General features: G+C 43.9%; 1 protein-coding gene across 1 annotated transcript in view; it reads right to left on the minus strand.

The window, feature by feature from the left end:
* fndc1 (fibronectin type III domain containing 1) overlaps window positions 1–13,207 on the minus strand; it is a 373,864-nt gene that overhangs the window by 4,815 nt on the left and 355,842 nt on the right. Inside the window, exon 21 of the mRNA XM_043696167.2 lies at window positions 797–919. Coding sequence (XP_043552102.2) covers window positions 797–919 — 123 coding nt within the window. The remainder of the gene's footprint in view (window positions 1–796; window positions 920–13,207) is intronic.

The raw sequence follows: 13,207 nt of genomic DNA on the forward strand, positions 1-13,207 counted from the left end.
AGTTTATAAAATAATGAGGGGTATAGATAATGGTTAATGTGGTTAATGGTAGTTGTCTTCCCCGTAGGATGGGGGATTTCAAGACTAGGGGGCATATTTTTAAGGTGAAACTGAGAGAGATTTAAAAACATCATGAGGGGCAAATCTTTTACACAGAGGGTGGTTCACGTATGGAATCAATTTCCTGAGGAAGTGATAGATGGGGGTACAATACAATGTTTAAAAAATATTTGGATAAGTACATGAACAGGAAAGGTTTGGAGGGATATGGGCTAGACACAGGCAGGAGGGGACAAGTTTAGTTTGGGATTATGGTCAACATGGACTGGTTGGACTGAGGGGTCTGCTTCCATGCTCGAAAACACATTGGCTATTTCCCACATCTCATTTTTTTAGTTCAACACTGATTATCTAAAAACGTATCTAATTTAAATGCTACTGATGCTGTAATACAAATATAGCTATACATCTTTATGTTGCTAAATTTACATATAAAGAATTCCAGACCATAAACTAAGTGGATGGTAAGATCAGACCATATCTGTAGTCACTCTCTTGGGTTGGTCACCAGGTAACGAGTATTTGACTAGCAAAGATTATCATGATGGTAATGCAGGGATTGAACATGAACATACATCATTCCATTCTAATACATTCATAACTGGCATCCATAAAGTAACTTAAAAATCATAGCTATAAAGACTCATCACAAAATCTGAATATTTTTACACACCAGGTCAGTGTAATTAGTGCATTCTCTCAATAAAAATTTGTTCTCCACAATTTTTGTGATTACCTGGGATGATTGGCAGAGATTCTGGATACTCATGCGTTCCTGTCCTTCCTTCCAGAAATGAATCAACAAATTGGCAGTGGTCCTCCCCTTTTCCCCAAGCATCAGCAATGCTGTAAAACATATCTGGAAGAGATGAGGAAGTATAAGTGACTCTGACAATTGTGTTGGCACAGACAAAGAGTTCAATTTACGATACATGTGTTGGAATAGTTTTAAACTGTTTAGTTGAATTGAAACCATCAAACTGAGACTAGAAAATCTTCATAGCCCCATCATCTTCACAAATACATGAACATATGTAAATAAGTCTTGGCGATTAGCTGAGACACAGAGTAGGAGATTGATAGTCCCAGAGGTCTGGCATGTTCTTCTTAATACAAAGTCAGCTCTCCATTCCATCTTTGTCATCATGCTGAAAAGTGAAAAACTTGAAGACTTGCAAAAAGTGAGCAAAGAAAAGTAATCCATCCTTTACTGTTCTTGTATATGTTTCAAGGTGCTAAACTGGCATGGTAACAATAGAACACGATTCGAAATTCTCCACAGAAATCTATATTGTGAAATTTTGTTATATGCAATCATGTGCAAACCAACAGAGGAACTGGCTAAATGTGGATTCTCTACCCTTTTTGTAACATTATTTTAGTATCACTTACAAGACTTTTGATCCAATCTTGCTCATCCATCTATTCCCCTTTGCACTTCTAAGAACCATGGGCCAGATTTTTCAGGTAATGGCAATTGCGAGTAGACTGCCACTCTGGACTTCCTTTTTCTTCATATAAGAAAGGAGCTCCACATTCTGGAAAGGTGATTCTGTTCAGGTCTCCCTCAAATGTGGAGCCGTACTTCTAATCTGACAGTTCTTGCATAGTGTGGAACTGTCAGGGGAAAGTAGACCACACCCATGTTTCACAGCAGTTACCTGCCATATTCTGAAATTATATGCCCAACAGCCACTTTGATAGCTGTTGTCAAAGGACAAGTATATAAGGTAAGTGTGGGCAGGCTTTAATGGTGTAGTACCTCTAATCCAAAAAGCCTGGCTTCAAGAGTCTACTGATGACCATAAAATCATTGTCAATTATCAGAAAAACCCATCTGGTTCACTAATGTTGCTCAGGGAAGGAAATCTGCTATTCTTACCTGATCTGACCTTCAAGTGACTCCAGACCCAATAGCAATGTGGTTGGCACTCAATACTCCTCTGAAATAGCCTAGCAAGCCAATCAGTTGTACCAATTGTGAACAAGTCTCAAAGAGGTGAAACTGGACGGATCACCTGACATCGACCTAGGTATCAGAAAAGGCAATGGCAGAAACAGCCCTGTTGACCCTGCAAAGACCTCCGTACTAACATCTGGAGGCCAGTACCAAAATTGGGATAGCTGTTTCACAGACTAATCAAACAACAGCCTGACATAGTCATGCACGGGGAATCCTACTTCACAGACAATGCCCCAGACACCACCATTACCATCCCCCACTACCATCCCTCAATACGTCTTGTCACAATGACAGGATAGACCCCGCAGAGGTGGTGGCACAGTTAGGAAGGCGGGGCTCTAGGAATCCTCAACATTGACTCTGAGCCTCATGAAGTGTCATGGCTTCAAGTTAAACATAGGCAAGGAACGTTCTGCTGATTACCACATACCATCCTTCCTTAGCTGATGAATCAGCACTCTTCTATGTTGAACAATATTTAGAGGAAACACTGAGGATGGCAAGGGCACAAAATGTACTCTGGGTGGGAAATTTCAATGTCCATCACCAAGAGTGGCTTGGCGGCAGTACTACTGATTGAGCTGGTCATGTTCTGAAGGACATAGCTGCTAGATTGCGTCTGTAGCAGGTGGTGAGGGACCAACAAGAATGAAAAACATTCAGAGTTTGAGAGAAGATTTGTAGCTTGGGTGCTCATTGTTGTGGTTCTGTTCGCCGAGCTGGGAATTTGTGTTGCAGACGTTTCGTCCCCTGTCTAGGTGACATCCTCAGTGCTTGGGAGCCTCCTGTGAAGTGCTTCTGTGTTGTTTCCTCCGGCATTTATAGTGGTTTGTCTCTGCCGCTTCCGGTTGTCAGTTCCAGCTGTCCACTGCAGTGGCCGGTATATTGGGTCCAGGTCGATGAGTTTGTTGATAGAATCTGTGGATGAGTGCCATGCCTCTAGGAATTCCCTGGCTGTTCTCTGTTTGGCTTGTCCTATAATAGTAGTGTTGTCCCAGTCGAACTCATGTTGCTTGTCATCTGCGTGTGTGGCTACTAGGGATAGCTGGTCATGTCATTTCATGGCTAGTTGGTGTTCATGGATACAGATCATTAGCTGTCTTCCTGTTTGTCCTATGTAGTGTTTTGTGCAGTCCTTGCATGGGATTTTGTATACTACGTTGGTTTTGCTCATGCTGGGTATCGGGTCCTTTGTCCTGGTGAGTTGTTGTCTGAAAGTGGCTGTTGGTTTGTGTGCTGTTATGAGTCCTAGTGATCGCAGTAGTCTGGCTGTCAGTTCAGAAATGTTCTTGATGTATGTTAGTGCGGCTAATCCTTTGGGTTGTGGCATGTCCTCATTCCGTTGTCTTTCCCTTAGGTATCTGCTGATGAAATTGCAGGGGTATGCGTTTTTGGCGAATACATTATAGAGGCGTTTTTCTTCCTCTTTTTGCAGTTCTGGTGTGCTGCAGTGTGGTGTGGCCCTTTTGAACAGTGTCTTGATGCAACTTCATTTGTGTGTGTTGGGGTGGTTGCTTTCGTAGTTCAGGACTTGGTCTGTGTGTGTTGCTTTCCTGTATACCTTTGAGGTGAATTCTCTGTTCGGTGTTCTCTGTACCATCACGTCTAGGAATGGGAGTTGGTTGTCCTTTTCTTCCTCTCTAGTGAATCTGATTCCTGTGAGCGTGGCATTGATTATCCGGTGTGTGTTTTCTATTTCTGTGTTTTTAATGATTACAAAGGTGTTATCCACATGGTGGCACAGTGGGCGGCACGGTGGCACAGTGGTTAGCACTGTCGCATCACAGCGCCAGAGATCCGGTTTCATTCCCGCCTCAGGCGACTGACTGTGTGGAGTTTGTACATTCTCCCCGTGTCTGCGTGGGTTTCCTCCGGTTGCTTCGGTTTCCTCCCACAGTCCAAAAATGTGCAGGTTAGGTGAATTGGCCACGCTAAATTGCCTGTAGTGTTAGGTGAAGGGGTAAATGTAGAGGAATGGGTCTGGGTGGGTTGCGCTTTGGCGGGTTGATATGGACTTGTTGGGCTGAAGGGCCTGTTCACACTGTAAGTAATTTAATCTAATCTATATCTGACCCAGAGTTTGGGTTGAATTTGCAGTAAGACTGTTTGTTCTAATCTTTGCATTACAGCTTCTGCTATGAGTCCAGAGATGGGTCATAGAGTCATAGAGATGTACAGCATGGAAACAGACCTTTCGGTCCAACCCGTCCATGCCGACCAGATATCCCAACCCAATCTAGTCCCACCTGCCAGCACCCGGCCCATATCCCTCCAAACCCTTCCTATTCATATACCCATCCAAATGCCTCTTAAATGTTACAATTGTACCAGCCTCCACCACATCCTCTGGCATCTCATTCCATACACGTACCACCCTCTGCATGAAAAAGTTGCCCTTTAGGTCTCTTTTATATCTTTCCCCTCTCACCCTAAACCTATGCCCTCTAGTTCTGAACTCCCTGACCCCAGGGAAAAGACTTTGCCTATTTATCCTATCCATGCCCCTCATAATTTTGTAAACCTCTATAAGTTCACCCGTCAGCCTCCGACTCTCCAGGGAAAACAGCCCCAGCCTGTTCAGCCTCTCCCTGTAGCTCAGATCCTCCAACCCTGGCAACATCCTTGTAAATCTTTTCTGAACCCTTTCAAGTTTCACAACATCTTTCTGACAGGAAGGAGACCAGAATTGCACGTAATATTCCAACAGTGGCCTAACCAATGTCCTGTACAGCCGCAACATGACCTCCCAACTCCTGTACTCAATACTCTGACCAATAAAGGAAAGCATGCCAAACGTCGCCTTCACTATCCTATCTACCTGCGACTCCACTTTCAAGGAGCCATGAACCTGCACTCCAAGGTCTCTTTGTTCAGCAACACTCCCTGGGACCTTACCATTAAGGTGTATAAGTCCTGCTAAGATTTGCTTTCCCAAAATGCAGCACCTCGCATTTATCTGAATTAAACTCCATCTGCCACTTCTCAGCCCATTGGTCCATCTAGTCCAGATCCTGTTGTATTTGGAGGTAACCCTCTTCGCTGTCCACTACACCTCCAATTTTGGTGTCATCTGCAAACTTACTAATTGTACCTCTTATGCTCGCATCCAAATCATTTATGTAAATGACAAAAAGTAGAGGGCCCAGCACCGATCCTTGTGGCACTCCACTGGTCACAGACCTCCAGTCTGTAAAACAACCCTCCACCACCACCCTCTGTCTTCTACCTTTGAGCCAGTTCTGTATCCAAATGGCTAGTTATCCCTGTATTCCATGAGATCTGACCTCGCTAATCAGTCTCCCATGGGGAACCTTGTCGAACGCCTTACTGAAGTCCATATAGATCACATCTACTGCTCTGCCCTCATCAATCTTCTTTGTTACTTCATCAAAAAACTCAATCAAGTTTGTGAGACATGATTTCCCATGCACAAAGCCATGTTGACTATCCCTAATCAGTCCTTGCCTTTCCAAATACATGTACATCCTGTCCATCAGGATTCTCTCCAACAACTAGCCCACCACCGAGGTCAGGCTCACTGGTCTATAGTTCCCTGGCTTGTCCTTACCACCCTTCTTAAACAGTGGCACCATGTTTGCCAACTTCCAGTCTTCCGGCACTTCACCTGTGACTATCGATGATACAAATATCTCAGCAAGAGGCCAACAATCACTTCTCTAGCTTCCCACAGAGTTCTCGGGTACACCTGATCAGGTCCTGGGGATTTATCCACCTTTAACCGTTTCAAGTCATCCAGCACTTCCTCCTCTCTAATCTGGACATTTTGCAAGATGTCACTATCTATTTCCCTACAGTCTATATCTTCCATATCCTTTTCCACAGTAAATACTGATGCAAAATATTCATTTAGTATCTCCCCCATTTTCTGTGGCTCCACACAAAGGCCGCCTTGCTGATCTTTGAGGGGCCCTATTCTCTCCCTAGTTACCCTTTTGTCCTTAATATATTTGTAAAAACCCTTTGGATTCTCCTTAATTCTACTTGCCAAAGCTATCTCATGTCCCCGTTTTGCCCTCCTGATTTCCCTCTTAAGTATACTCCTACTTTCTTTATACTCTAAGGATTCACTCGATCTATCCTGTCTGTACCTGACATATGCTTCCTTCTTTTTCTTAACCAAACCCTCAATTTCTTTAGTCATCCAGCATTCCCTATACCTACCAGCCTTCCCTTTCACCCTGACAGAAATATACTTTCTCTGGATTATTGCTATTTCATTTCTGAAGGCTTCCCATTTTCCAGCCGTCCCTTTACCTGCGAACATCTGCCTCCAATCAGCTTTTGAAAGTTCTTGCCTAATACCGTCAAAATTGGCCTTTCTCCAATTTAGAATTTCAACTTTTAGATCTGCTCTATCCTTTTCCATAACTATTTTAAAACGAATAGAATTATGGTCGCTGGCCCCAAAGTGCTCCCCCACTGACACCTCAGTCACCTGCCCTGCCTTATTTCCCAAGAGTAGGTCAAGTTTTGTGCGGTTGATTTGTTCATATATTTGGTTGTTGAATGCGAAGTGTGTTGTGAGGCATAGGTCCAGTAGTTTGAGTATGCAGTCTTTGTTGATAGGTTCCCCGTCTTGTTGTCTGTTCTGTGTGTCCAGCAGGTTGGCTATTGTTTCTCTGGCTAGGGTTTTGTCAACAGAGGTGAACAGTGCCGTTACATCGAATGAGACCATAGTTTCTTCCTTGTGTATGTGTATATTTCTGATGATGTCCAAGAATTCCTGTGTTGACTGTATAGAGTGTCTGGATCCGCTGATCAGGTGTTTCAGTTTCTGTTGTGGTTCTTTAGCCAGTTTGTGTGATGGTGTCCCTGGTAGCGATACGATGGGTCTGAGTGGGATGTCTGGTTTGTGCACTTTAGGTAGTCCATAGAATCTGGGGGTGGTGTTGCTTTCAGGTTTCATTCTCTGTAGGTCAAACCTGGTTATCTGTCCATTTTTTTGAGGTTCCTCAGTGTGTTGTTTATCCTATTGGTGAGCTATGGGTGGGGTCAAACTCCCTCTTTTGGTAGGTGTTAGTATCTCCAAGTAGTTGTTGCGCTTTCTGGATTTACTCTGCTTTGTCCAGGATGACCGTCATTCTGTCTTTGTCTGCTGGTAGTATGATTATGTTCTTATCATTTCTTAGTGTTTTTAGTGCTTCTCTCTCCTTGGTGTTGAGGTTATGTGTTTGTCTTTTCCTTGTTATCAGGGGTACGATACTTTGTCTCACTGTTTGTTGTGTCTCTTCTGTCAGTCCATTGTTTCTGAGTGTGCATTTGTACCCCTGATAACAAGGAAGAAACTATGGTCTCATTCGATGTAACGGCACTGTTCACCTCTATCGACAAAGCCCTAGCCAGAGAAACAATAGCCAACCTGCTGGACATACAGAACAGACAACAAGACGGGGAACCGATCAACAAAGACTGCATACTCAAACTACTGGACCTGTGCCTCACAACACACTTCACATTCAACAACCAAATATATGAACAAGTCAACGACACACCCATGGGCTCACCCATCTCTGGACTCATAGCAGAAGCTGTAATGCAAAGATTAGAACAAACAGTTTTACCGCAACTTCAACCCAAACTCTGGGTCAGATATGTGGATGACACCTTTGTAATCATTAAAAACACAGAAATAGAAAATGCACACCGGATCATCAACGCCACACTCACAGGAATCAGATTCACTAGGGAGGAAGAAAAGGACAACCAACTCCCATTCCTAGACGTGATGGTACAGAGAACGCCGAATGGAGAATTCAGGAAAGGTATTCAGGAAAGCCACACACGCAGACCAAGTCCTGAACTACGAAAGCAACCACCCCAACACACACAAAAGAAGTTGCATCAAGACATTGTTCAAAAGGGCCACAACACACTGCAGTACACCAGAACTGCAAAAAGAGGAAGAAGAACACCTATACAATGTATTCGCCAAAAATGGGTACCCCTGCAATTTCATCAGCAGATACCTACGGGAAAGACAACGGAATGAGGACATGCCACAACCCAAAGTATTAGCCACACTACCATACATCAAGAACATTTCTGAACTGACAGCCAGACTACTACGACCACTAGGACTCATAACAGCACACAGACCAACAGCCACTCTCAGACAACAACTCACCAGGACAAAGGACCCATACCCAGCATGAGCAAAACCAACGTAGTGTACAAAATCCCATGCAAGGACTGCACAAAACACTACATAGGACAAACAGGAAGACAGCTAATGATCCGTATCCATGAACACCAACTAGCCATGAAATGACATGACCAGCTATCCTTAGTAGCCACACACGCAGATGACAAGCAACATGAATTCGACTGGGACAACACTACTATTATAGGACAAGCCAAACAGAGAACAGCCAGGGAATTCCTAGAGGCATGGCACTCATCCACAGATTCTATCAACAAACTCATCGACCTGGACCCAATATACCGGCCACTGCAGCGGACAGCTGGAACTGACAATTGGAAGTGGCAGAGACAAACCCCTATAAATGCCGGAGGAAACAACACAGAAGCGCTTCACAGGAGGCTCCCAAGCACTGAGGATGTCACCTAGACAGGGGACGAAATGTCTGCAACACAAATTCCCAGCTCGGCGAACAGAACCACAACAATGAAAAACATACTGGGCCTCATCGTTACCAATCTGCCCAGCTGCAGATGCATCTGTCCATGATATTATCAGTAAGAATGACCAGCACATAGTCCTTGTGGAGATGAAGTCCTGCCTTCATTTTAAGAATAACCTCCATTATGTTGTGTTGCACCATCACGTTGCTAAATGGATTAGACCTGGAATAGATCTGGCAACTCAAGACTAGACATACATGTGGTGCTATGGGCCATCACTTGTAGCAGAATTATACTACAGCAAAATCTGTAATCTTATCACACAGCATAACCCCCACTCAGTCATTACTGTCAAACCAGGGGATCAACTCTGGTTCAATGGAGAGTGCAGGAGGGCATACCAGGAGCAAATTCAGACATATCTAAAAATAAAGGTGCCAACCTGTTGAAGCATTCAAACAGGACTACTTGCATGCCAAACAACATAAGCAGCCAGATAGACAGAGCTAAGTGGATGAACGCAACCAACTGATCAAATCTAGGTTCTCCAGTCCTGTCACCTCCAGTCATGAATAGTGGTGGACAATTAAACAACTCACTGAAGGAGGAGTCTTTACAAATATCCCCATCTCAATGATGGAAGAGCCCAGCACATCAGTGCGAAGATAAGGATGAAGTTTTTGCAGCAATCTTCAGCCAGAAGTGCCAAATGGATGATCTAGCTCATCCTCCTTCAGTGGTCGCCAGCATTATAAACAGCAGTCTTCAGCCAATTCAATTTACTCCCTGTGATAGCAAGAACTGGTTGGACACTGGATACTGCAAAGGCTATGGACCCTGACAACATTCTGGCAATATTACTGAAGACTTGTGCTCCAGAACATGTCACTCCCCTAGCCAAGCTTTTCCAGTTGAGTTGCAACACTGGCATCCACCTGACAATTGCCCAGGTATGCCATTTGCATAAAAAGCAGGATAAATCCAAAATGGCTAATTACTGCCCCATCAGTCTACTCTCGATCATTAGTAAACTGATGGAAGGTGCTGCTATCGAGCAGCACCTGCTCGGTAATAGACTGCTCAATGACGCACAGTTTGGGTTTATCAGGGCCACTCAGCTCCTGACCTCATTACAGCCTTGGTTCAAACATGGACAAGTTTCCCTCCTCTCTCTACAAGAATCTCAGGGAGTCCCTCTCCCACTGCAACTCCCAGGTTATTTCCTCTGCCCTGAAGCTACTCTGTGCTACATTCTCCCCACCCCCACCCTCCTCTCATTTATCTCTCCACCCTTCAGGCACTCTGCTTGTATTCCTGATGAAGGGCTTTTGCCCGAAACGTCGATTTTACTGCTCCTCGGATGCTGCCTGAACTGCTGTGCTTTCCCAGCACCACTAATCCAGAATCTGGTCTCCAGCATCTGCAGTCATTGTTTTTACCTTGTTGATTTTAACCCTACTGCGAATCCTCTTGCAAGGATGCCTGCCTTGAAGAAGTTTTCCTCCTCTCTCCACAAGAATCTCAGGGAGTCCCTCTCCCACTGCAACTCCCAGGTAATTTCCTCTGCCCTGAAGCTACTCTATGTTACTTTCTCCTCACCCCCACCCTCCTCTCATTTATCTCTCCACCCTTCAGGCACTCTGCCTGTATTCCTGATGAAGGGCTTTTGCCCGAAACGTCGATTTTACTGCTCCTCAGATGCTGCCTGAACTGCTGTGCTTTTCCAGCACCACTAATCCAGATTCAAACATGGACAAAAGAGTTGAATTCCAGAGGTGAGATTAGAGTGATAGCCTTTGATATCAAAGGCTTTAATATCAAACCACTCCTTGCTAAATGAAAGGCATTTGCTCACAGAACTTACTCTGTGCGCTTTCATTGCTTTGCGAAGGTGTTTTCCACTATTTCAGAAATAATTTCTGCTATTTTGGCATCTACACCAGATTGATTTAGATTTCCCAGCTGTGAACTTTCAGATCAGCTTTGGAGCTGTTTATGCACTTTTAACTTAGTTTTTAGATTGGGAACAAAATGCAGTACCAAGACAAACAACAACATGACCTACCATTTCTTGAAAGAGAGGAATGAGTACAGAGCCCCATGAGGCAAGGCTCCCAACACAGTGCTTACAGGCAGAGGATACGTTTCTGGTCTGAATACCAGTGCCTCTAAAAGCTCAGAGTTTCCTACCATTTGCAGCTTCTTGAAAGATGATCTCTTGCCAAATTGGCCAGTGAGCATACATTGCCAGCAGCTTAAAAGTCACCATTGACCTTAAATTCGTCACTTCTGGCTCTTCCAGAGATTTGCAGATGATATTCATAGAATCTCTCAATCTGCTGCACACATGCATCTCACAGATAAATGTTTGCCAACTGATGAGGCTAGTCAGCTCTCTAGGTATGGTGGGCTTCCTACTGTTCCAGTAGAAATGATCTACTGTATACAGGAGGCAATCTAGGCATCTGCAGGTCACCCTGAAATCTTTATCATCAATGCTCACTTCATCAGCAAACCACTAGGAGATTATAAGATTCCCAAGGAACTGCCATAATACTTCCATCCAGCAAGTCAAGCCTCCCTGAGATGGTCACATCTTGAAGCAGAGTCAGCAAATTACTCATTGAAAACAAGGGTTCCTGGATGAAAATGTGGCTGATAACAGCATAGAGTCATAGAGGTGTACAGCACAGAAATAGACCCTTCGGTCTATGCTAACTAGATATCCTAAGCTAATTTAGTCCCATTTGCCAGCATTTGACCCATATTCCTCTAAACCCTTTCTATTTGTATACCCATGCAGATGCCATTTAAATGCTGTAATTATACCAGCCTCTACCACTTCCTCTGGCAGCTCATTCTATATACACACCACTCTCTGCGTGAAAAAGTTGTCCCTTAGGTCCTTTTTCCCCTCTCTCTGTAAACCTATGCCCTCTAGTTCTGGACTCCCCCACCTCAGGGAAAAGACCTTGTCTATTTATCCTATCCATGCCCCTCATGATTTTATAAACGTCTATAAGATCACCCCTCAGCTTCCAACGCTCCAGGGAAAACAGCCCCAGCCTATTCAGCCTCTCCCCGTAACTCAAATCCTCCAACTCTGGCAACATTCTTCTAAACCTTTTCTGAACCCTGGTGAAGCATAAACAGTAACACCAAGATAAGATACAACAAAAGCTCCATGACCACGAGAGCCATTTTAGAGCAAGCAATTATATTACTGAATGCACATTTGGACAGTGTTGGGGCACCTTTCCTTCATCACCAAAGTATCAGAACTTAAGTGGTTTGCAGCACACTGCATAGCAGCAAGAACCAGAGCTTAGGATAGGAAGATGTGATCATGGTGTGTCTTCTGGAAGAAGAATGTATTGGTTTGAGGCCATTAGCAGTCACACTCAGCACTGTTAGCAATGCGCAGAATGTACAGATTCAGGCATGCTTTAAATCTCGATTGTGGAAACATTTTGCGCATACATTCTGAACATATTGGGTAGCCACCCAGGCTCCAGCATGAAATTAACCCACATTTTACATGTGTCTTTCATGCCCACCCATTGTTTGCATCTAACTATTTTCCTCCCAGTCTTCACAAGATAAAAGGTTATTTCTCTGCAGCAGGAAGAATGGGCAAGATCCCAAAAGGAAAGGTAAATTTTATGATGCATGAGATGAAACAGAAATGCAACTTTTGCTTGGCGCTGAATACCTTTGTACAACTAAAAATCTTTTATTCATTTTTTTAAAAAATTATTTCCATGTCGTACTAACCTTGTCACTTCAATAGGGCATGATGGATTCTGCTCAGTTGCTTTTAGCAGACAGGCCATCCATGCCTTGGTATCTGTGATTCATATGCATCTGTATAGGGATACACAAGGCCATTGAGATAGGAGATAGCGTGTGGCATTCTGACTTGTGGGGGATTAGCGAAATTATGAGAGATTAGAAGTGGAAGTGTTTTGTGCAGCATGCCAACTTCCATTACCCCTTTCTGCATCTTCCCTCCCACGATTCACCCTTACTTCCATATTAGCCAACACCTAGAAGGCAGTTTGTTGCACTTTAGTGAGATATCGAATGGTTTTCCTCAAGGTGGCATTTTGAATGCGCAGGCCACTAGTGACAGCCAGCAAGCACACAGTTGCCTTCTGGATCTGATACTTCATGCAGATGGAACATGACATCAATTTAAATGTTTGAAACAGCAGGCATTCATGCTAAAGGTAGACTTCACAATTATGTGCAGTGCAATTTGAAAGGCTGACAGAATTTTTGGTATTTTGTGTTGCAGTTTTCAAATTTCCTTGTAATTTAATGGACCCCAAGGTTCAGCATTTGAATCCAGCTGAGCAAATCTTTAAGAGCCTTCAGCTTCTGATAGGTCTATTCACTGATATCTGTCTCCACCATGAACTTCTAGTTATTTGAGATTTGAGAAAATTACATGATACCCTAATATTGTGCATGAAGTCTGGAACTGGAATGATGCTTTGAGATTTTTTTTAGAGATTAGAGATTACTTACAGTGTGGAAACAGGCCCTTCGGCCCAACAAGTCCACACCGACCCGCCGAAG

This window comes from Chiloscyllium plagiosum, unplaced genomic scaffold (genome assembly GCF_037043375.1).
Source record: "Chiloscyllium plagiosum isolate Xiang-an unplaced genomic scaffold, Cpla_swu_hap1 HiC_scaffold_10, whole genome shotgun sequence".
Classification (NCBI taxonomy): Eukaryota; Metazoa; Chordata; class Chondrichthyes; order Orectolobiformes; family Hemiscylliidae; genus Chiloscyllium; species Chiloscyllium plagiosum.